Source organism: Phalacrocorax aristotelis, chromosome 1 (assembly GCF_949628215.1).
Source record: "Phalacrocorax aristotelis chromosome 1, bGulAri2.1, whole genome shotgun sequence".
Taxonomy (NCBI): domain Eukaryota; kingdom Metazoa; phylum Chordata; class Aves; order Suliformes; family Phalacrocoracidae; genus Phalacrocorax; species Phalacrocorax aristotelis.
The window spans coordinates 99,729,200-99,754,487 of record NC_134276.1 but is presented as its reverse complement, the minus strand read 5'-3'; the positions used below and the strand labels follow the sequence as shown (position 1 = coordinate 99,754,487).

Genomic DNA, 25,288 nt, shown 5'->3' with positions numbered 1-25,288 from the left:
GTCCCTGAGGAACTGGTACCGGTTACTTCTCTTCTCTAATACAAAAAAAAATATCAGATAAATCTTCCTAACACCAGTATCACTGATTCATAGATGATAGTTGTAAAAATAATTTAAATTACTTTTCTCATTAATGAATTGAATTTAGATTTTAGGCACCTTGTACATTACCTAAAATGGAATTTTCACAATACAATTGCACAGAAACTTTGTATTTTTAACCAAACAACTGCCCTATTTAAACTCATGATTCACACTAATATAGTTTTCCTTCCTGATCTCATAACATTTTAGCTTCTGATCTGAACCTACTTAGGTTCATTTTTTATTGTACTGGCATGGTTAAAAAACTTGTGTCGTGAGCCTTCCGTTCTGTAAATCCTCCAGAAAAATAATGCAAGCCAATGATTTCAAATATGTAGTCATGTCAGATTAAATGCAGAATTAAATGGTTTTCATCCCTGCAGAGATTTCAGCTTTTCACAGCAGAAGGAGAAAAAGCTCCTGATACTGTGCAGAAATAAAACCTGAGACAGGATAAAGACAATTTACTCTCACCACGAATGTGCCATTTCTATGATAAGAAGCAAATGGCACAGTCTGTCTCTGTGGAAAACTGCTCTGGTTTTTCAACTGAGTAATAGAAAATAAAAAGAATGTGTTACATGCACAAGATAATTTAATATGGCAATATAGAGATGCCCATCTAAAGGAGTGATTTCAAAAACTGTCACACACATGTAAGCATGAGAAAAAACTTCTTTGCTGTGAGGGTAAGGAAGGGTGCCAGAGCAGGGGCACAGGCTGCCCAGGGAGGCTGTGGAGTCTCCTTCCCTGGAGACATTCAAAACCCGCCTGGACGCGTTCCTGTGCCCCCTGCTCTGGGTGCGCCTGCTCAAGCAGGGGGTTTGGACAAGATGATCTCCAGAGGTCCCTTCCAACCCCTGCCATTCTGTGATTCTGTGAAGTATACATACAAATAAGTTAACATACAAGGTAAGAGTATTTACTGCAGTTAAAAACATAGGCAAGAAGTTATTTTTGCCACTTACAACTGTTCTGGTGGTCTTGCTGTTTTCCCACCTTCCTATTTTGATTTGTCTCCTTATTTTTCTCAGAACTGGACCTTGGTCACCAGTTGTGGAGTCAGGATGATGTTTTCTTCATTCTATATACATACTATGTACGGTCTGTATATATACACATAATGTAATATATTGTATTTAAAACCAGACAGTGCAAGTGTAGAACTAAAAAAGAAAATAATCCATATGTTATACTTTTCTTTCCTTGCTGTGGGATTTCTGAACAAAAAAGGTCAGACGTAGATTCCCACATATCTTCAAGAAATTCAGTTTTGGATCTGGAAACCGTGGAACTCTACAGTTCTACTTTCAGTCAATGCAGAATAATACATTAGGCATGGGAAAAGGAGGCAAAGGTGAGCTGGGGGCCCTCAGTCAAGAGTCCCAGCCATACTGAATTCTCAGTGGCCAAATTTGTATCAGATTCAGTTACTGCTGCATCTTATAGTGCGCTGTCAGCAACTTTTCAATAGAAAGCAAGTCTCTAAATAGAATCTATCACTATGTCACTCTTGTCTGCATTGGTAGAAGAGCGAAATTGTTCCTTCGCCCTTGAACTCACAGATCAGTGGAAAAGAGTTCACAAATTTTTATCTTGAGTACAGGGCTGATATTGGAGATATAGTGTGCTTTCTATTACTGTGTGGTTCATATTTTCCTTTTTGTGCTAAGCAGCTTATTATTAGCTGTAGAGAATGAGTACTGGAAAAGAAGATTTGTGTCTTGACTTGTGTGTTTAAAACAACATTTATTCACTGCAAGTGATGTCCAGTCTCTATTTTAAGGGATCCTTGTAAACAATTATTTAATAAAGTACTTGTATTCTGTAGCTTAGGGCTTGTCTAAAAGCTAAGACTTTGCTGTTCAAGTCTGCAGGATTAGTCAAAGCAGCAAGAAATTTGTAAATTGGGTCAAGATTGCTAATTAAAGCATTTTGAATACTGAAAGAACTTGATCATTCAGCAAAGCTGGAGAGGTTAGACCAGTGTTCACATTTATTCTAGTAATATGCAGTAGGCTTAGGGCTGGACTCAGGCTGCTCGACTTAGGCATCCAACTGAAAAACCTAGACCAAAGAAGTATCCATTCTTGCTTGCTGAGAGCTTGACTGGGAGCAGGCCTGTCCTGTCCTCTAGCTGCTGTGAGAAGGCGGTGGCTGCCGGCCAAATCTCCTCCTCTGTGACGGAGGGGCCAAGCAGGAGGGCTGGCAGACAGAGGATTGAGTTCTGCCCTCATGCATCAACCAACAGTGCAAGGACAGCAAGAGAAGAATGCTTCCAGTGTAGCAGGGACTTGGCAAACCGGTGCTTCTGTTTTGTGCAGGTCTAGGGAGCAAGGAAAGCACTCAGTGTCCCTATAGACTCTAAACACCCTATGGGGTGTTATTGCGGTCTTCAAGGCTGGGAAATCAGTCTCAGGAAAATAAATTTTTTCAGAGCCTGCCTGGCTGCAACTGGCTTTTCCACCCACCCACCCACAAGTTTCTTTCCAAACTGATTCCTTTCATCAGCTGAAAGTTTGTAGAGGAGGTTCTGAGGTATAAAATCTTGGGATGCTTTAAACGGATTTCAAAATCTCCTAGTCTGATACACCCAGTGAAAGATATCTCTTCTCTGGAAGTGTATCTGAGATGCTGTTAGTTCTTCAGGGTTTATATATTCATGTGATCTCCAAAGAGGCAAGGAAGGGCGATTGTCAAAATGAGCTTGCACTTGTTTTGTGACATCAGGTAGAAAAGTTTCTGCCTGGTCCAAGTCAAGCTAACCCTTAACAATAATGTAATCCATTTGAAGAGGGTTTTTTTTAGTGCTGATGAGCATCAGAAGAAAATATAGTCTGGGGGGTCTGAGTTTTGCAGTACCACTGTGAAAGGGAGGTTTCTGCAAATAGCGAGAGACCTGATGAAAACTTTTTAGATATTTCCTAGTCAAGCACCGGTCAGATATTAATTCTTCCAAGCGTGAATTCCATTGCCAGAGGATGCAATAAGTGGTCTGTCCACAAAAAAGACATAAATAGCACTTGGGAAGCACAGAAATATAAAAATATTTCCCAGTTAATAGCTGTTCTTTTCTCAAGCACAATAATTTAACAGTAAAGAGAGGAAAAGACCCAAGAGGCTTCTTGGCTGAGGCTGTTACTGAGATTTAAAATTATAATAATAGGAATCTATTTTTAATAAACTGTTACTGCGATGTTTATTGCAGTTAAGAATAATTGTTATGATAACTCAACTTGTGGTTATATATTTTTAAAACAGAAAATTGAAACATTACTGTATAACTTTTTCAACCTCTACAATTTCCTTGCACTTCTTTACATCACAGAATCTTTGATGGCACAGTCACAGGTAGGAAGACAGTATATTTCTTTCCAATTTCTGTCCTACCCAGTTTCTGAATGCAAGGTTTGAATCACAACTTTGGAGGACAAAGGACTGACTCATTTGTCAACCTCCCAGGTAAACTTTGGGTAACAATTGTTGAAATTTCTGAATATTAATATGAAGAAGTGCCTCAGTTCTGATCTGGAAGGACCCAGTATGCTGTTGAGATGATTGCCCAGTATGCCTATTCCTTGAGGACCTGATCATGTTAATGAAACTTCTAGTTAGTGACAACTGTGGGGAGAACAGCAATCATAATCCCAGACTTCTGGGAGTTTTGATGCTGAGAAAGGTGCAATGCTAACATTGTATTGATATAATTTCTATACCCTGAAGAATATTAACAACGCACAGAGGTTAGGAATTGAAAGGCCACTTTTCTGAAGGTTGTGATTTATCCCATGTGTTTAAAATACTGCTGTGCTATCTCTACTGCTTCAATTTTCTCTTTTAGTATGCCTCCTGGGACATATGACTGTTCTGATGGCTTACAGAGAACTGTCACCATCTGCAGTGGGTCACCTTCAAGGCATGGGCAGATTAGATCTGCCAGCTCTGTGAAGGCCACAAAACCCCATATGCAAGTCTGCATCCATGCTTTCATTTTCAGAAGCTATGCAGAAGCTGTTGTTAAGCAGCAATTTCAATTTTCTTGGTCGTTTATAATGTCTTATAAAAGAAAAAATAATTATATTATCATTGATGCTGAATAAAAACCCACAGATAATCTCATCTTTTTCCAAAAATCTGTCTATGGAATTGCAACAATCAGAACATAAGGATGCATAAGGCATGTTTTTAAAACACCGAATGGAGGGATTAATTAAAAAATCCTACTTTCCTTTTCCATTTCCCATAGCTATGACTTTTGAAAGTTTAAGAAAAATGCAGCTTCTAAAATATTTTTTATTGAAGACTGTTTAATAACACCTTCTCTATGTACTTGAAAGTTTTGGCCCGGTGTCAAGACAGTGATGAAGAAAACATCAACAGCTGCTTGTACAGACAACTAGAAGTAGCCTCATGTCTAAGGAAGCTGACTGATATTCAAGGGTCACCTCCTCCAAGCTCAGTGAGCAGAAACTCAGTCAAAAATGCCAGGAGGCCTGCATGGATGAACAAGGAGGTCCTGGCAAAACTCACACACAAAGAGGGACTACACAGGGGGTGGAAGCAGACACAGGTAACCTGGAGGGAATACAGACACACTGTCCAAGTGTGCAGAAATGTGGTTAGGAAAGCCAAAGCCCAACTGTCATTAAACGCAGCCAGGGATGTCAAGTAAAGGAAGAAAGGCTTCTATCAGTATATAGGTGACAAAAGGAAGGCCAAGGAAAATGTGGCCCTGCTGCCAAATGGAGCAGGGAACCTAGTGACACAGGACATGGAAAAAGTTGAGGTACTGAATGCCTTATTTGCCTCAGTCTTTACAATCAAGATGAGCCTTCAGGAATCCTAGATCCAAGAGATCAGTGGAAGAATCTGGAGCAAGGAAAGCTTACCGTTGGTGGACAACGATCAAGTCAGGGAATACTTAAGCAAAGTGGACATATTTAAATACATGGGCCTTGATGAGATGCACCTACAAGTGCTGAGGGAACTGGCAGATGTCATTGTGAGGCCACTCTCAATAATCTTTGATTGATCATGGTGGTTGTGAGAAGTGCCTGAAGACTGGAAGAAAGTAAATGTCACTCCTATCTTCAAGGACAAGAAGGAAGACCTAGAAACCTACAGGCCACTCAGCCTCATCTCCATCCCTGGGAAGGTGATGGAGCAGCTAATCCTGGAAACCATTTCTAGGCACATGAAGAACAAGAAGGTGATCAGGACTAGTCAGCATGCATTCACCAAGGTGAAGTCATGCTTGACCAACCTAATAACTTTCTGTGATGAAATGGCTGGCTTGGTATATGAGTAGAATTCAGTGGATATTGTCTACCTTGACTTCAGTAAGTCTTTTGACACTGTCTCTCGTAAGATCCTCATGGAGAAGCTGATGAATTATGGGCTGGATGAGCAGACAGTGAGATGTATTGAAAACCGGCTGAACAGCTGGGTCTAGGGGATGCTGATCAGTGGCACAAAGTCTAGTTTGAGGCCAGCAACTAGTGGTGTATCCTGGGGGTCAATACTGAGTCCAATCCTGCCCAGTATCTTCATTAACAATCTGGATGGTGGGGTATACCCTCAGCAAGTTTACTGATGATGTAAAATTGGGTGGAGTGGCTGATACACCAGAGGCTTGCATTGCCATCCAAAGGGACCTTGACAGGCTGGAGAAATGGGCCAACACCAACCTCATGCAGATCAACAAGGGTCCTGCACCTGTGAAGGAACAACCCCATGCACGAGTACATGCTGGGGGCCACCCAGATTCAAAGCAGCTTTGCAGAAAACGCCCTGGGGGTCCTGGTGGACACCAAGTTGAACACAAATCAGTAATGTGCCATTATGACAAAGAAGGCCAGCTGTAAGCTGGGTTGCAATAGGAGTGTTGCTAGCATGTCAGGGGAAGTGAAGTGATGGTTCCTTCAGCTTTGGTGAGGCCACACTTGGAGTGTTGTGTCCAGCTCTGGGCTCACCAGTACAAGAGAGATGTGGAGCTACTGGAGACAGTCCAGCTAAGGGCTGGTAAGATGATTAAGGGACTGGAGCATCTCTTCTATGAGGAAAGGCTGAGAGAGCTGGGACTGTTCAGCCTGGAGAAGAGAAGGCTGGCAGGGGGGAATCTCATCAATGTATACAAATACCTGAAGGGAGGCTGTAAAGAGGACGGCCAGACTCTTCTCACAGGTGTCCAGTGACAGGACCAGAGGCAATGGGCACAAACAGAAGCACAGCAGGCTCTGTCTGAACATCAGGATATTTTTATTTACTGTGAGGGTGACTGAGCACTGGCATCCAGAGAGGTTGTGGAGTCTCCATCCTTGGAGATACTCAAAACCTAAATGGGCATGGTCCTGGACAACCTACCATAGGTGGCCCTGCTTGGGTAGGGGGGTTTAGACCAGACGACCTCCAGAGGTCCCTTCCAACTTCAACCAGTCTGTGATTCTGTGATGCAGTAACTTCAGCTGAAATGTATAGAAGTGTACTACAGCACAATACATTTGGCAGTCTGAATTGTAAAAGAATAACCATGCCAAATATCCAGATCATTCTGAAGTCCCAGTGCATGTCTCAGATTCAGTATGCCAAAATCACTTTGTTTCCATATTTGCTATTTACTGTGACATTAGGTATGATTGCTCTATTTTTTTTATAACGTGATCTTTATTGTTTCATGGCAAAATTCTTGCGTTTTTAGCTCCTGTGTCTAAGCTGACATCGTGAAACTGATTCTTGTTTCTGTAAACCAAATGTCAGGAAAAAGGTGTAGAAATCCAGAAGCCAGGAGCAGTTCTGACTGCTCACCTGACTGTATCTGCAGCACCAGTTGACTAGAAGGGGCAAGGTCTATTAGAAGACTTACAGTGGGCTAAAATATCAGGCAATCAACTATCACATGTTACTAACTACAGAGTTAGAGTTGTACATAATATGTAGCGGTTCTGAAAAGACAGTCCTAATTCGTAGTTACAGTGCTAGAAATGATCAGTTACTAAGCTTGCCTACGTACCTGATGAACCATCCAAATATAATTCAAGCTGATGGGGTGATCAAATATTTTGAATCAATTTCTGAATAAAAATGGTATGGAAGTTGGGAATGTCACAGCAGGTTCATGTGAACCCCCAGAATACAAGTGACTGAATCTTGATCACCCCTTTTCCTCTCCCAGTGAAAAAGCATTCCGGTTCCCTACTCCTAATCATTAACTATCAGTTTGGAACATCCTGAGGTCTCAAATGCTGCCTGTTGGACAAAGCAGATGGTTTGACCAGGAGGCTTGACTATACAGGTACAAAAGAATCCTATGAGATGCTCAGGAAAAGCAAGGGAGCAATCAGTGACATGAGTTGGGCTGCCCTCAGGAACTCACAGGAAGGTCTTCTGAAGTTAAACCTCAGGTGGTCTAACATTTTGCTTACTCATACCAAACACTTATGGTAGCAACAAGCTAAGAAATAAGTGCTGTAATAGCTCAATCAGTTACGGCTGACAAAGTCTTCACCAATAAACTCCACTGTTACCTTTTTCGAGTAAAGCTGCAGCCTTGCCATTGGGTAGATTAGTTTCAAAATGTCCCATTTATCAAAATAACTTTTTGTTACTGTCTTTCTAAGACTGTCTTATAATTGTTGGGGATTATTTTAAAAACCAAATACTACTTATTACAGACTCCTAAACCTTTACTGCAAACACAAAAGTTGCAATAGGTAGCATTACAGGCAGTTTGAAAAGTGAGATCAGAAATTAGAAAGGAGGAGGCATAAGTTACTGGAAGGGACATTGTATGAGAAAGAGATCAAGTTAGGGGAGAAGAAAAGCAAAGCACCATGAAAACAGATAAAAGTTATTTTGAAAGAAAAGACTGACTTCAAGGGAGAATAAAGATGTGCTGAAGAAGCATGGTCAGTGTTTAATCTCAGATGTTCTCATCTACTTATTTAGTACCTTAATGTTTTTATTTCTTTTTATTTCTTCTCCATGTTCCAAAATGTAGAATTATTTTGATTAATTGTATTTGAATTATTAATTACTTCTGCAGAATTTCTGAAGTAGTAGGTGAAAGAAGACGCTCAGTCTTTCCTCACTGATTTGAACATGAAAAATATTGGTCTGTCTGTTACTACTGAAAATTCCTTCTACCCATATATTTTGTTTAAAGTCCTTCATAAAGTAACCTTTAATAACATGGCATTCAATATTTATGATCCAACATTCAAGTTGGTCCACTGGAACACTCAATATTTTTTCAAGGTATTGAAGTTAATTATTCATTTATTAATGTATTTCATTTCTTTACTGCAAAGGAAAGGTAGAGCTAATCAAGAAAAGCACGTTAAAATGCAAGCCATTTAAACTAACAGAGCTATAGATGGCCACAAGTCTGTAATTCACTAGAGGGGCTCTGATGATGTTCCAACCCTGGAAGCTTTTAACTCAAGCACAGGGACCACATATTTGTGCAGTATGCCCTCAAGAAAATAATCTTTATATGGAATGTATTAGACTATTCCCAAATACTAAATATGCATAAATAATATATTTGGAACATGAAAGGAAGAAAGTAAGCTATTTGTTAAAGAAATGATTAAAAATGTTTGTTGACGGACTGGAAAAAGAGGGCTGCAATTTTGACTTAGCTGTGAATGCAAATGCTTCCCTTTAGCAGAGCAAGGACAAATATTTATCTTACCTTTTTTGAGTTAGAAATGAAAATTATTTCTATCTTTATTTCTACAGCTCCTGGAATTGTGGTTCTACTCTGTGACTACACAGAAATCAGTACTTTCTCTCACTATTTTATTTCCTACTTATTTTCCCTCTTATCTATCTGTATGATACACTAATTTCCTGCCTCATGTTTTATAACTTTCTACCTTCTGCTTGGTCTTTTTCCTCCCGTGTTCTTCTTTTAGCTTTCTCTAGCAAAATCCTTTAAGCTTTCTTTTCAGCATCAGGTCCTGCTTTTGAAAGACTTTCCTGATACCACTGTCTATCTTCCATTCTTCTGGATTCACAACAACTGCTTTTCCATTTATACTGTATATTGAGCAAAAGACTATAGTTTAATCGTTTTTCTTTTTCACATATATGAGTGCTACTGATTACTTTCTGGGCATGTAAGTAGTCCCCCCCACACTGGTAAATGTATATACTAAATAAACGTAAAATAAAATAAATCATGTTTTCAGAAAGCACACTCATGTAATTATGCCTTTTTCCCATTTGAATCCTCCTCATATCCTGTATTCTGTAACAAAGACTGACAAATCTTCTGAGCAGATTTTATAATGTGTTTGATCTCAGAGTACCACAAATAATCTACCTATGCTATTGTGCACTAGGATATCACTAGAAACAGCATTCTTTGTGAACTGCATATTTGATTGATGTCCCTCAGGCACCTTCAGTCAGTAAGAAGTTGGAGTGGGTTTAAATTCGTCTGAAGGGAGAAGGCTCCATAGCCCTTGAACTACTGCACTGTCTTCATTTTCTCCATTTTTTATTCTTCCCCCTTTAGATAATCCTAGTTTGATATTAGGAAATGTCAAAGAGAGAGTATAACAGCTCAAGAACGTCACCAAAGGATTATTACATCTTTGACAAGCTACAGGGCAGAAGGGCTAGTACATCTTCCACAACCTGTCTTTGTGAACTGTTCCGACAGCAAACCTTTGCTCTCAAGCACAAAGTATTGCTGTAAGACACGTTTTATTAGTGGGTGGTTTCAGTCAGAGATGGACATATATACCCCCATATGGTCTTATTTATCCCAGAAGGGTCTATTGCCTGATGGCTGCACCTGTAGAGTGGATTTGATGGCCTAGACAGCCCCTTTCTGTTCCTAAATTTCCAAGTTCCTAATTTTTCTGAATGTGGGAGAATATACTCAAATGTTATATTAGCTGAGACAAAAAGCAATTTTCTCTGTAAGTAGTTACAGGATATATTGTGCACTTTCTTTATTCCTTGTGATATACCCTCTCCAGTTAACCAGCTTAGGCATGGGGTGAAACGCTCACCCCAAGGACCAAAATGTTACCTCTAGCATCTCACCTGGCCGGTGTGCCTTTGGAACTGCCATGTTCGTCACTCGCCCTCCATCCTGAGGTTTGGGGGGGGATGCGGTAAACCTGCAAATCCCCGACTCTGACGGTGTGCTTGAGGTCAGACTGTCTGTGTAGTCATTAGTCCCTGCCGTGAGCTGCTCCGACGATGTGTCTGATATGAAGCATTCTGTAATGGTGAACTTGGCATGTCTCAGCTGCTCTTCCATTTTTGCATGCTCATATGCTCTCGCTAGCTCTTCGTATGTTGAGGAGGCACTTTCTGTGGAGACCATGCTGCTTCTTGCTCGATCTAAATATCAGAAATATAAATAATGAGAGAAAGAAAACATCTGCACAATCCGTTTTGGAAGAAAAGCTATGAACGTGATAGTATTTCTTAATAAAATGCAGAGCCCTTCAAATTATCAAGGTGATTTGAATGAGTCTGCTTCACTATAAATGTCTGCAAAATTTTTAGTTTAGTCAGTTACTTGATAATTATAGATCATCTAAAATGAAGTCGTAGTCTGCCATCATGATTATGTGGCTTAGCATTACATTTGAGGCTTAGAAGAAACAGTGTTTAATACATGAAAAAGGTTACATTTTTTTTCAAAAAAATAATTTCTCTAAAAGTTAAATGCCTTAAAAGTGTTAGAAATCCATGAAATAGATTTAGCAAAATGAGGAACAGCTTCTTTATGTTATCTTTTTAATGCATCGCAGAAATATTTCTGTAAGGTGATGTCTAGGTGAGAAAGGATAGTTTTTCTGTACTTGTTTCAATCTTATAAATTTTTTTTTTGAGAAAGCCCTGAGGACAAAGGTCAAATACAAAGGCAGTGTCTCTCAGACATTGTCTCTCTAGACACCAGGTAAAATACTTACTCTTTTCATACAGAACAAAGGTCTTAAGAAAGCGATATTTTTTGGTAGCTTCTAGCCTGCACTGAGATGCTTTTTCAATGCTGCTGAAGATAATAGGGGCTTCATATTTGACACACAGGCTATTATGACCTAGAAGCTGTTCTTTTCAGCTGATGAGTTTCTGAGAATATCAATATTTCTTAAACAAGCACTACTACGGAAGATGCAAATGGCTACTGATACATTAAAAAGCGTTTTGGAAATGCAGTGCTCCTTTCTGCAGGGACCAATCACTGGTCTGTTGCACCCATCGCACTTCTACTTCAGTGGGCTGGAACAGCAGAGGACTTTCAGAAGTACCTTGAGCAGAAGACACGTTTCTTCACAAGATCTGTACAGTTTCAGACACTGTTGGTGGTGTTCGATAAACAGGCACAATGTAATAGCTAATTCATAAAAATGGGAATCCTATAACAGCCAGAGGCAACCGTGCTGTTATTGCAAATCTTTATCTTTTTTATTGTGTGCGAGGGTACTTGCATCAGTTTTCATTGTGCACAATGAACAATACTCCTGCCACTTGTAAATAGGACCATGCATTATTTCAAATGACAAGTACTTCTACAATATGCTGTAACCTGCTTAAGATTTTGAGCTGTCCAGAGCTTAAACAAGGCTGCTTCCCCCCACCCCCCCCACCCCCCCAGAAACATCATTCTGGTTTTCAAAAATGATTTGTAAATTAGAGCAAAATAATGTCTTTTCAAACTTCTGATCAACCAGAAACTCCTGGAAGGCTGCAGTTGACCAGTGCCATAGAGCAGTATCTGTAAATATGATGGTCATGCAAAGGTGTCATTTTGGTTCATGAAGCTCACGACCTGCAGCTTCCTATATCCCATGCCCTGGGGAGATTATTCCAGGAATAATCTGCTTGAACACCTACTTTAGATTTAACGAAAGTTCATCCAAGCCCAGGGTGAACTTCATGAAACCTAGATTTATCGGAAAATTTCTAATGGCCTCTGGTTAGAACATTAGAACTTAGTACAGCTGTGAACTGCTGCAATGCATTTCTCCTAAGCTTAAAACCTACTGCTCTGTGAACCTGAAGTTGTTTTGATAAGAAGTGCTAAATATCCACTGCATTAACTAGGTTCAGAAATATGAACTCCATGTTGGAAAAGTTATCAAATGTGCACATTAGTTCAACCGATTCTCAAATACATAATTTGGCTAAATCTATTATAAAGTTTATCTGGAAATTTTAAACTTCTGAAGTACTTAAATTAAACTGACTCTATTCTTTCCCCAGAAACCAAGTGTCATAATAGAGCTACATTTGGCACAAGAAAACCTTTCTTGATCATGATCTAAAGCTTGCTATCCCGTACATAAATCACTGTGTGCTCAAGGGTGGACACAGAGTAGGAAATTATCCATGTTAAAACATAGATTATGAAGTCTGTTTGCAAAATTGCATGTAGTTTGTCTATTAAACCACAGAGAAAACTGAATTCTCTATCCTTTGCCACACACATTGGAAAATGTGTAATTGGGTGATGGAATGTTTGAACACATACCTGAAATCTGAAATCTGGAACATCTACAGAAAGGGTTTCTGAGATAACATTTACTATTTATATTTGTATCTGTATAGCTATTAGAGTTAGTTCTTAAAGCCTTATGATAATTCTACCTTAAGAAATCAGGATGAAGTTTGTCATCTGGCTAGAGGTTATCTATTGACTGCCATTACCCTGTGGAGACAACACAGGGGTCTGTAGGTTCAAGAGGATGAACTGTGAAAAGATGGGAACTCCAACCTATAAATTACTGGATGTAAGGGAAGTTAGATGCTTGTTCTTACAGAGAGAATAAAAACAGTCATACTGGTTTTCATGGTGAAAGGCCAGTTACACCTGCTGCTTTGTAGCTCTAACACATAGCTTTTCTCACATGACAAACACTTCTCCCCTAAAATCGGGGTGGAAGGCAAGCAATTCCTTCTGAGGAGACCAGAGTAAGCCTGGCATTGCTTCTGTCAGGCATATCTCTGAATAGTATTTTACCTTTCTTCATATTTAACCTTTATTAGATTTGCTTTGTGACTATTCTGCGTAATCATATACTCATTTATTTGCCCTTTGTTTTTGTCACTTGTTCAGTGTAGGGCAGAGTAGAAAACTTTTTTTCAGTTACAATTGCATTTATAATGTGAAGACATCAAGAAGAGATGAAGGCTGCAGGCAGAATATGTATTCAGTGTCTCCCCACTTGTCTTCCAGAGGAATAAAACCTAGTTGTTTCTCAGGAAAATCAGAGCTAGCTGCTGCAGTATTCAGTGATATGAATGCATTTTGATTTGGCATTCTATTCCAGATATTTCCCTCTCATTTTTTCCACTTACAATAAACCTTATGAACATATTACATGGATGGGAAAAGGAAAATACTATCCTTAATGTAGCTCACACCTTAAAACCATTCCACCTATGACTTGGCCATATTCTTGGTTGCTAATACTGCCCCTTCCTGGTTAATGCCATTTCATGCAGCAAATTATCTTACTTTTTCCTTCAGCTACAGGAAGTACAGTGCTTCAGCTACAGCAAAAACTACCACAATATCTTTCAAAGGTCTCCAGTATGCGTGCGTGGCATGAGAAACCACGGGCTCATATTTGTTATCTTTAGCACCGTATGCATTTGTGACACCTAAGCACCAAATGAAGTACGTCAAGGACCAAGAAGGCTACTGCAGTTACTGCCGCCCGGTTTTCACAGTGCAGCCCTGCAGAGCACCCCGTACCTGTGTCCTGCGAGGGGCTGACACTGTAGCTGTCGCTTTCCTTGTCCACTGATCCTGCTGGCCTGGGAGTGGGCAGCCTCCAGTCTGTGGTGAGGGTATGAGCTGATATGGTGGGGTGAGGTCTGTTGAGTGTCCACTGACTAGCATAGCGGTTGCGAGCTGTGGGTCCGGTTTTGGCACTCCTCCTTGTGGTAGGATCTGCGATGAGTAACAGAGAAGGTCTTTGCCACTAGGCTTTTGAATTTATAAGGAAACAAGCCCTGTCAGGAAGGGATGGCAACTGAAACGTTGGTTAAAAAACCCCACAAAACATTCTTTGTGGAAACAAAAATTAGCAGTGAAAATGCTGTTCATTACCACAGTGCTAACGCTTGTTTGAAATACTCTTTTTCTAATGAAAGCATACATTTTAAAAAGGGTGAACTGAAGGGCTAAGAGCCCCATCAAACTCCCACTGACACATTCATTTTCCCTTTACTCCAACATAACCTGTTCTCCAGTACCAAAACCACTCTGAGATGTGAAAGAGCACAAGGCAAGTAGATCAGGTTGGGGATTTCACACCCCATCTCAAGCAACGTCTAAAGTAAATTATCAGTGTAGATGTGCCCTCAGAAAGACCCTACATCAGGTACCTGCCCTCAGTTTGTAAAAACATGTGCTCAGAAATGTGGTGATATAAATTTCTACTCTAGACATTTTCCTAATAGTTTTACTGTATAACAGTATTAATCAGTTACAGATTCCCTATTTTTTAACAAGTAGCCAAGACAGAAAACATAACCTGTAATAGTGCCATCAGAGTTTCAGTAGGAAGAGATTCATAAAGATTTGACTGTTTTTAAAAAATTAGTAAATAAATACCATTCCTTAAACTTTAAAAATCATCTGCTACTTCTCTGAGGTCAACAATGTTTTATTTTTTATTATCCTAGAGATAGTATGGTGACCAAGGGAGAAAAATCTGCCAAAATTGACTCATTAACATTGTTAATAAATAGTTTTTCTGTAAAAGTGAGGCATGCACTCCCTAACGAAGCAAGTGTAATAGAAAAATCATTAAGTGGCAAACAGAAAGTGACTAAATTGGCACTGAAGGATTTATCTTTGAAGCTTCTGAAAGGATATTAGTAACAATAGAGAGAAAGGGTATTAGAAATGAAAAATTCAAATCTATTCAGATATTCTTTGACATTCAGAAGGTGAAGTTGTCTGTCTTTGAGGTAAGAAACTTTAGCAGAAACAACTTAAAGAAAAAACAATACCCAGATAATGACTCCGAGCATTGCTTCTGCCTAAGCATTCCCAGTAAGAATTTATATTCTGCTGCTTCAAAGAAACAAGGTATTTATTTACAAGTACCAGCTATGGTCTGATCCTTCTCCTATTTCACATCTTCCCTCTACAGCATTGGAAAAATATGAATCCAGTGCCATTGAGAACTGATCCTCCTGGTAGTGCAGCACATAGACGCCTCCCATGGATAACATCCAAAAATACACTTGGCATGACATCACCAGCCTGTCAGTATCAACCACCACTTGTACCAGCTGTGGAAAGTTGGCACGTGGCTGACGTGTACCCAGAAGTGAGCTGCGTGCCTGCTTCAAGGGAAGACATGAAGTACAGAGGATAGTGCTGGTGGGAAAACTCAGCAAAGTGCTGGGGCTGCTTGGTCTGGAGAAGAGAAGGATCGAGGGGATCTCATCAATGTCATTAAATACCTGAAAGGAAGGTGCAAAGAGGACAGAGCCAGGATCTTTTCAGTGGTACCCAGTGACAGGACCAGAGGCACTGGGCACAAGGTGAAACATGGGAGCTTCCCTCTGAACATCAGGAAACATTTTAATGTGAGGGTGGCTGAGCACTAGCACAGGTTGTCCAGAGAGGTGGTGGAATCCCCATCCCTGGAGATATTAAAAAGTTGTCTGGGTATGGCCCTGGGCAACCAGCTGTAGCTGACCCTGATTTAAGCAGAGGGGTTGGACTAGCCGGTGCCCAGAAGTCCATTCCAACTTCCACTGTCCTCTGATCCCATGACTTAGGAGGCTTTTGTCAGGAATCTGAAGGAGGCAGGAGAAACTGCTGTCAGCATGCAGGAGGTCAGTGCTTATCTTGCTGAACATGAGGTTAGTGGTTGGACTCAATAATCTTAAGGGTCTTTTCCAGCCATAACGATTCTATGATTCTACGTGCTGAGCAGTAGCTCTGCACCAGTTGCACTGCGCCTGTGTAAGGGTCTCTGTAGCACAGACACAGCGAGCTCCAGAGCTGCCAGTGTGATGGAATACAGCGCACATCTGGTGCCCCTGTTGTTAACCCAGCTCTGCCGTCATATGCTGAAACATAACTGTAGAGAGCTGAGGTGAGCAAGGCAAAGGTTCACAGAGCACAACTCTTTTATAAATAAAAAGAAAAGAACTAGACAACAACTTAAAAAGTGCCGTAAGGGAATATTTGCCAATTAATGAGTGTGAGTGTGCTCAGGATCCATAACCTCTGAGTCACCCCGTGGGCACTGCACCCCTCTTCACACAGAAAGCTGTAGGTCTAAACAAAATCTCATAGCCTAGCCTCTGTCAAAGCTATATTAGTGTCTTAAATCCAGAGAACACAACTTAAAAGTCTCTAATCCAGCCCTGCACACTGTTGTAATCAGATCTTTAGTGCACAATAAAAGTGATGGTAGATTTCTGTCTCCAAAGCTGGGCTGGACACAGATCCTATTCTCATATCTGAATTAAACCCCGGTTTAATTTGAGAGAAATCTCTCTCTGACTTCAGTGGACTGAAGCACATAACTGCACACAAAAGATGCTGGTGCTATAAAATGCTGTGGTGTGATACAGGCAGGCAATTTTGGGGTAGTGCCTTTTTCCTTATTAGAAAAGGCAGGGTTGGAAAACAACGGAGAGTCCACTGTTTACACAGATGATCTTGATCTGCCAACATGATAAATATGATGTGATATTTTCTGCTCATAGTGAGCAGGCCAGCCAGCATGTACATGAACTAAAGGAGCAAGACAAGAGTGGCACCAAAAGAAAACAAATGTCATCTCTTGACTCTTCTTATTCAAATGTTATGACTCTCCATAGATGAAAAATGGTGGTACTAATCTAGTCCTCAAGAAATGACTAGCCATAGAGTAGCACTGTCAGACTTAGAAAAGCAGCAAGATCTGGAACAGAACAGCTATCGTTTATAAAGACCAGGGTGGAAATGAAGATGAGAGGAAGATTTTTCAAATAATCTGCATTTTAGGTGGTACACAACTAACTCAGCATTTATGTTCACCAAACTCACCAAGTAAACAAATTTGGAAATGATCCAGGGATAGAAATGATCCTAGAGATTTTAGAAACTGCACACTGCTAGTGAGCTACACTTTGGTATTACTCCTGACTCATAAGTATGCCTTTGATCTAGTGATTTTCTTTTCCATTTACATAAATATGGAATACATTCATGAGAGAAATTACGAAGAATGGATTGCAGCAGTATATTAATTTATGATAATATTTTAATCACTGTAAGAATAACTCACCGTGAATATATCGGGGAAAAGTAATTTACCATAATAACTAAAACTGGAAACACAACTTTTTCAGAAAAGCAGTAATGAGAAATGCATTTCTTGCCTGTTGGAGGGGTAAGGAGGGAAGATGTATTTTGAAATACAATAAAGATTGATCACCGAGAAAAAAATATATTAGACGCTAAAAGCCATTAAGCTAATTTACTCAATAAATTCTAGAAATTAGTATCTAGCATGCATTTGGTTTAATGAAAGCCAGGTATGAATTGTTTCAAATTACACCTACATTTCAGATGCATATGCAATTTTACCATATTGAATCACTAAATGCAATTGTATAAGAAATGTTCTCTGCTGACCTAAATAGATTTCTTTCAACCTTCAGACTGAAGAAAAAAACCCCATGAGGATGCTAATGCAGAAGCACAGTATTCATTTTCTTATAGCTCTCTCCTCTCCAGATAACGTATTTTCTTATGTGCTTACTTGTTCCTGGCCGGGCATCAGAAACATCCACCAGTGGTCCTGTAGCTTGTGACACAGACTGGTAATGTACTGTGTGGGTGACAGTCAGTGACTTCTGCTTAGATGTCTCTCCAAAGTCAGCATCGGTGAGCAGAACTGTTGATCTGTCATCTGTAAGTAAAAAAAATATAAATCAAATATTGAATAACTAATTTTGGGTTTGCCTTCCTAAACACTTTACAGCCAGTCCCCAGCTCCCTCTTCTCTGCAGGGCTGAAGAAAGCTCTGAAGTGTGTACCACAGCTTGGGAGCCTCTGGCTTTAAATTCAAAGTTCATACAAACCTAAAGAATAGGTGCAATTTTCATGTCTTTCTTTACAATTTCACCTTAAAGAGGTACAACTAAGAGTACTAGACATTCTTTCAAAAAGCTAATTTACATGTAATTGTTTTTGGCCCTAATTTCTTTCTTTCCCATCTTTTGAACCCTGCCCTCTTCCTCTTCATTTTCAGAGAGCTCAGCTGAGCTTTTCAACAACATCTTTGATTTATTTCTTTTTATTAACATAATTAGTAATGTCTTTAGTGAAATCACCCATGTCTTCCCAAAAGGAGGTTCTTAGGTGATGTTGCTTACTAACCCTCTACTAGTCACATTTTTCTCCAGAGGCAAAATATTGCAGAAGGGATGGCCATGACCCAAGACTGTTCTTAAGAAGCTGCTTATTTTTAAGCATGTGAGTACCACAGACAAACACTTGTAGGGCAGCTAAGTATCATTAAGTCCAGTGTTTTGCTCTTCTGGAAGCTAAGGGCTAAGTCCTACCAGCTCTGCACCAAACCTCACTGCTGTAGGTTTTACAAAAAAGCATTGGGGAGCTTTATGTGAGTCATACAGGTTTCTCACAACACAGTCAGTCCAGCTGACTATGGGCTTTCCTGCAGCTGCAAACAAAGGTACGAGGTGAAGCCTGACCTTAAGAAGGATTGAGAAAATAAAGGTGAGCACTGACTTTTGCTGCTCTATGGTTCTTCTGCCTATTGCTTCCCTATGGGGTAGGACATATACACCAAATTTCTACAGAGATCTTGATCCCTGCAGAAAGCCAGTGCTATACAGTGTTTGGGTTTTTTTTTTTAGTTGTAATCTCTATATTGTATTTATTTTGCTCCAAAGAGGAATCTGGTCCACATGATTGTGAAAAGTTTGACAGCAATAAATCTTCCCTGACTCTGTGTTTGCAGAACAATTATTTGCATGCTATCAGACTTTATTTTGCTTCTTTACAGCCTTTTTATCCATTCCTAACAGTAATAAAAGCCACTAGAGGTTCCTGCTATGCTCTATAGCTTTGTAATGTATTTCTAAGAGGACTGGCTGCAGTGGGGCTTCTGTGCATTTACTAGTAAGCAGAGGTTGATATGCTTCTTCTAAGCATTCCAGTTGTTGCTTTTTTTTTTCTTAACTTGACAAGACACCATTAAGGTGAACAGTTCTGCACAATAACGTAACAAGAATTTTTTACCCAGAGAAGGCCATAAATAGAATAAGCATTAGGAAATCAAATTACTCTGCCTCTGGCAAAAGATGAGCTCTTATTCAGGTTGGGAACAAAACCTCTTGGCAGTAAAGTATGTCAAAGACTGCCAAAGTGTCTGCTTACTCTGAGTGCTTTGTGGAGAGATAGTTATTACCAAGGCACTGATCACATTGCTACAGTTAAGGCACTAATGGTATTTCCACTATAACCCCTTATTGCTCAGCAACTGTAACTCAAAAGTAAAACCTGTCTTTAAGATGAAGCCTGGCACCAAAGATTGTATCACACAGGCAAACTTTGGGAAGCTCAAATCAGGATTAGAAGAGTCTGTGTCTCAAGTGAAGCATAGGTCTCATTTTCAAACCTGCAGGGCAAAATGTGAATAGCCCCCTGAGGCCACCCCACCATGCCAGACTGACAGTAAGTACAACAGGGTGGGGGTTTTAGCCCAGGGCATGGACAGGAGATACAGAGGTGCTGCTCCCAGCTTGCAGAGCTTTCCTCTCTGGCTACACCATCCCTGGGATGCTGTTACGTTCTCAGCCATCACAGGCTGCTTCTACACAAATTTTTATCTAAAAAAGTTAGAAGCCTAACAAGATCAGTCATTCTGGAGGGTCTTGCTACAGTGTGTACCCATACAGTCCCAAGATCAGGTTGTATTTTTATTCTGTTGAGATTTCAGAAATCTTGTGTTTATATTATTTGGGAAAAAAACCCAACACAAACAATTCTATTTTTCATGACAGTTCAGCTATGTGCCAGCCACATGAGAAATCTTGTTTCCTGTTGTGTGAAACAGTTTAGATTTGAATTTTGCATAGATATACAAAAGCTGAAAACTGATCAAAATGTTGAAATATCATTTGCTATGAACAGGTGGATATGTTAGGCAATGTGTAAGTTTTAGAAGTTGGCTGTTGCAAATCTTTAAATACTGATATTGTAGTTTCAGAATTTCATTTTCCTTATATGTAATGCCAGTGATCCATCTAGTCAAAGCCAAAAGAGAAGTCAAAATGAAAATCATAAAACTGCCATTCTTCATATACATTTTCTTCAAGCAGCTCTTTCTACCAGCTTGATTTTCCTAATGTCCTGCATTATTTTAAATACTGTACTGAGATTACTTGAAGTGGAAAATAATTCAAAGGGGAGAAAAAAACCAGTTCAGTTTTCAAATGCAGCAGATTACTCTGTAGCACTTTTTTCTTGATGTGTGCAGTGGGGAAAGCGTGTGGGCTAATGGAAGTCCACTTACAGTGCCTGTTACATTAACCAGTGAAAACAAGTCCAACAAGATTTTACCAATGGTCTCCATTGTGTCCCTCTCCTCAATCAGAAGCTGTGCTCTGGGAATGTCTATGTGCATCCTCAGTGTTTGTTGCTGCTTATTAAGTGTATCTGATGTCCTGGTGTTCTTGCTAAAAACAAAAGAGAAGTCAATACATTAACATTCAGCTTAAATGAAAGGATAATTGCAAACTCCCTAATTTTAAATCTGTCCAGCTCAAACAATAATACTATAAGCATAATCAGCAAAATACCCATACATCTTATTTTCCCCTCTTCAGAACAAGTGCATAGTATTAATTTATTGCACGTGACAAGCAGTTAGAGGAATGCAGAGTGTTGAGCAATTTGGTCTGTTCTTTAACAGTAGGGATCTCCCGAAAATGTCATATAGTTTTCTTCAAGTGTTGTCGTAGAATAAAATTAGTAAAAACATTTTGTGAGATGGACCTTTTCTTCCATTCCTCATGATATGAGTAACAAAACACAGCTGATCAAACAGATTGGTAGGAAAATGAAGTCTTGAGTAATTTCTAAGTACTTTTTAAACTTTTCATTATTTTTCATTAGATAAATTTCAAATAACACTAGAATTAATAAATGAAAAAAAAACCAAACTAATAACTAGGGATCCCATTAATAAGTTGCATTTAAAAAAATAAAGGTTTCAGTCCCATTGATGTTCCAAGACTAAAACTGCAAATCTTGTTTACATTTATGAGTTATTTCTGATTGATGCGATACTCTAAAAAAGAACATAAAACAATTATTCTATTATCACTCAAATTGAAACAATTTCATTTTGAAGTTTGTGTACCAGAAAATGACTTCTTAAATGAGCTGTCTACTGAAAGCAAATTAAAATGGATAGTAAAATTGAGTACTACAATAATTTCTAGTACAGAGCTTGCATCAAGAAACCTTCAGACTGCACTAAAAACCCAGAAACTTTTTGCCCTTTTAGATGTAATTACTCTCTGGAGGAGAGGAAATATTTGCAAATACTTCTTTACACAGGGAGGCTGAGAAAAGTTATGACAAATCAGTCAGTAGTGTGATCCAAGTGCTCACAGATCAGAGAGATTTAAAATCTAAGTGGAGGCTCATTTTCTAGTGTAAAATAGCAGTAGATCACTCTGCTTAATTCTTCTTTGGCAATGAATTATTGTTGTTAATAGAATCCACAGAGGACTGTTAAGCAGCTTGATGGTAAGCTCACTTCTTCCCTGAGTGCGGACCCATACATAGGAGATCAATGCGTGTGTGATGAGCCCACGTTTCTAGACAATTTGCCTTAACTTCCTTCTGTGTCTCCATGTGAGCAAGACCTAACTATTGCAGGTTGAAGGTTCTCCTAGAGTCCTTTTTAGGAGGAATTTCCTTGTCACGGAGTCAGTAATTTTGCTCCAAATCCAAGAGTGAGATCTGCAATGCACACAGGTACACCTCTCTGGCTCATTCTCACCTTCTGACTTTCCCTGTTCCTGTGGTCTCCAGCATTAAGACTATCTATGCATCTCAAACTTTAAAATCTCTGTCTTTACCTGAGTGGTTAGGTGGTGCTATTGGCGTCCTGTACGGATGGATAGCTGAAATGCATTCAAACAGCCTACAGCTGGTGCCTTGTTTCATCATTATGGAAACAAAATATCAGGAGAGCTACTCAAGGGCTGCCCAACTTTTCTCCATATATAATCAGTGGAGAATAGTAGCCACAGTGTCTTATTAAGCACATAAATTTTCAAAGACATTTAGGATCCTAAAATGCAGATAAATTCCACACTGTTGTTCTTGAAGTGTGCGAATTCTCTGCATGGATTAGATGCCACTCTCCTATTGGTTTCCACTCAAGTTGCTAAATGTTAAGAGAACCAGAGACTAATATATTATCTGCTTGCCAAATTTGGTTGAATACATGCCCTTGGAAAGTTGGACTACGTTGGGCTTGCCCAAGATCATAGAACAAACCTGTGATCAAGTACGAAACTGAATTTCTGAGGTCTAATTTCCATTAATAATCCAATAGTTAAAGGATGCATGCAATCACATATACATCGAATCTGTGCAACACATAAATGAGTCTAATAAATGCATCATTGCACCCCTCCTCCACTCACAAGTGACATATTTGACAAATCTCAAATCAGACATCTTCCTCAGAGAACACAGGCCTCAGAATCCCAGTGAGAGCTAGAATCTCTTCTGCAGGACAAACGCTCTATATTCCTACTATTGCAAAATATACAACCACACAGAAAGTATTGTTTGGACCACAGGGAGCAGGAGGACAGTTTCACAGGTCTGCAGTTATATTGCTCACCTGCCAAGAGAGAAATTTGGATCCCATTCTTGGCTCCAGGTATAGCTTTACACAAAATATTTGGAAGGTCCTTCAAGCCAGAATTGTAACTCATGCCTCTATATTCAGTAAAATTCCCTACTATGCTCGAGAATTATGCTTTGTTTTGTGTGATCTTTCTCCTCCTCCTTACTAGTCTAATGAATTCTCCTGTATGCAGCAGCACAGTGACATGGAGTGTCCAAACACAGAACAGGCAATTACCAGTAGCAAGAGGGTTGCTGCTGATTAACATTCTATCCCTTTCTGGCTCAAGGAATTCTGTATTATTTTCTGCAGACTACAATAGCTCAACTTTCAAGTTATAAAAACCTAAAGTGCTGACAGCAGTTAAGTGCCTCTAGAACTTGGCAGCAAGGCAAAGGTTTTCAGGATTGCAATTTATAAGTTTTGTGCCCAAGTATTTTCTAACCTAGGAAAATTCAGGCATCAAAGTATTGTAACAATCTGGGGGAAGAAGAGTCCAAAGATTAGGTCTTTAAATGGAAGAAACATACCTACCTATATTTTCCTTAACCTACAGATACTAAATTCCCAAAATCAAACATGTGCTATGGCTACTTTTTACCTGTCAGACCTTGTAAGGATCTGCGTATAATACAGTTCATTCCCTCTTGTTCAATGAATCTCTGAGCTCCAAAGTTTTAGAGACTGGGAGCCAGTCTGGGGAAAGAGTATGCATTTGCTGTAGTCTTTTACTCTACCAAGGTGTCTGCTTTTGGCCACTATGAAAGACAGATACTTGGGTATGTGGGCCTTCAGGTATGACTGAGTACAGCTTTTATGTACAGCCTGTGGATAAAGGGCCTTTTTCCAGAGGAAGTTCAATGTATAAGGTATTTTGAAAGAGGGTGCATAGTTAAAAGAATACCCCTTTTTAAATAATCTTTCTGGATCTTTAATAAAGGTATTCATACTTGAGTGAGTGAAAATATCTGAATACACAGGAAAGTGTTAAACCTATGAAGCTAGTTATGCAAAGGGGTCAAACATGGTGTTCTGTAAACGCAAAGTAATTCTGGGTCCTTGGCAGAGTCAGGTCACCTCATGATTTTCTGATGTCTAAGCTGGTTGTTGTAAAAACATAAGGAAATCTAAATCACAGAATCTTGTAAATCTTGTAAGTAATCAGCCTGACAGAGAAATATTTGGGGAGAAAATATTCCTCACCTTGTGTTCAAAATTAGAAAGCTTAGCCAATTGCTATACTGATTCACAGTGAACTATTACGAAGAGTTGGCTGGACTAACACTTTCACCCAAAAGAAGCATAAAAAAGCTGTTATTGTTCAGCAGCAGGGAATTTTATTTGCAAGTTTAAGGCATCAGCAGCAAGTTGTGCAGCTCCCGTTATACTGCCAACTTATCCTGCAGACTTATCCTTCTCCCCAGACATTTGACTTACTCAGCCAAAGCCAGCAACTTTCAAAGCAAAGACTAAAGCTCCATTCTTAATCCACTTTACACAGGCTCATAAAAATCTCCTCAAAGGGGAAGATACACAAAGCCCTCTCCATCTCTCACACCTTTAGACCAAGCAGGGAATCATCTCATCTGCTCTCTGGCCAATACTTAAACAGCAAGGCACAACCCACAGCATACCCTCTTTCTTGATATTTGTATCTTAGCACATTTCGGTGAAATCTAAAAGATATATCAGGAGCTTTATAATATGTGGCTATTGCTTTGGAGAGAGCTTATTATCCTTTGATTATTAACATGCTAAATCTTCAGGAACACCTAGTGCTGGTGGGCAGCTCAGGTTTTGATTGGAGGATTTCACAGATTTATCACAAATGACAGAGCATTTAGCCTGTAGAAAGCAGGCTCCCCAAAACAACATCACTTTGAGTTATAACAGATCTGCAAATTTAGGCCTATATCCCCTACTTCCTCTACTTCCTGCTTCCTCTAAATTCCTGTTTTAATAGTCATTTGTCTTTGTTCAGAATTTCAGAAGAAAAATATGACTGAATGCGTCTCTAAATGCACCAGGAGGGGAGGGCAAAAGAAGCTCTTTAATTAGAAGGTCGACATTGGCAGAGGAAAAAATGGGTCAAAACTGGGCACATATGTTGGCAATTTAATCAAGTTTTCTAAGCATCAGAAGATTGAGACTTCAAAATGTCCTCGCAGAGGTGGCAACAAGATTAGTGAAGCCAACTAGGGTTAAGGGAGAGGTCTACTAGTTTTACAGAGGTGTTATGTGTGGTTGTCACTGGGACTGAATATCTTCATTCAGGAGTTTCAGCCAGCCCGAGCTGGTTTTCTTTAGGGAACAGA

General features: G+C 39.6%; 1 protein-coding gene across 1 annotated transcript in view; it reads right to left on the bottom strand.

The window, feature by feature from the left end:
• The window catches only part of DSCAM (DS cell adhesion molecule), a 400,878-nt gene that overhangs the window by 10,696 nt on the left and 364,894 nt on the right, over nucleotides 1-25,288 (bottom strand). Inside the window, exons 27-30 of the mRNA XM_075099598.1 lie at nucleotides 20,663-20,778; nucleotides 17,835-17,984; nucleotides 13,811-14,008; nucleotides 10,141-10,443 (exon numbers count right to left, since the gene is read on the bottom strand). Coding sequence (XP_074955699.1) covers nucleotides 10,141-10,443; nucleotides 13,811-14,008; nucleotides 17,835-17,984; nucleotides 20,663-20,778 — 767 coding nt within the window. The remainder of the gene's footprint in view (nucleotides 1-10,140; nucleotides 10,444-13,810; nucleotides 14,009-17,834; nucleotides 17,985-20,662; nucleotides 20,779-25,288) is intronic.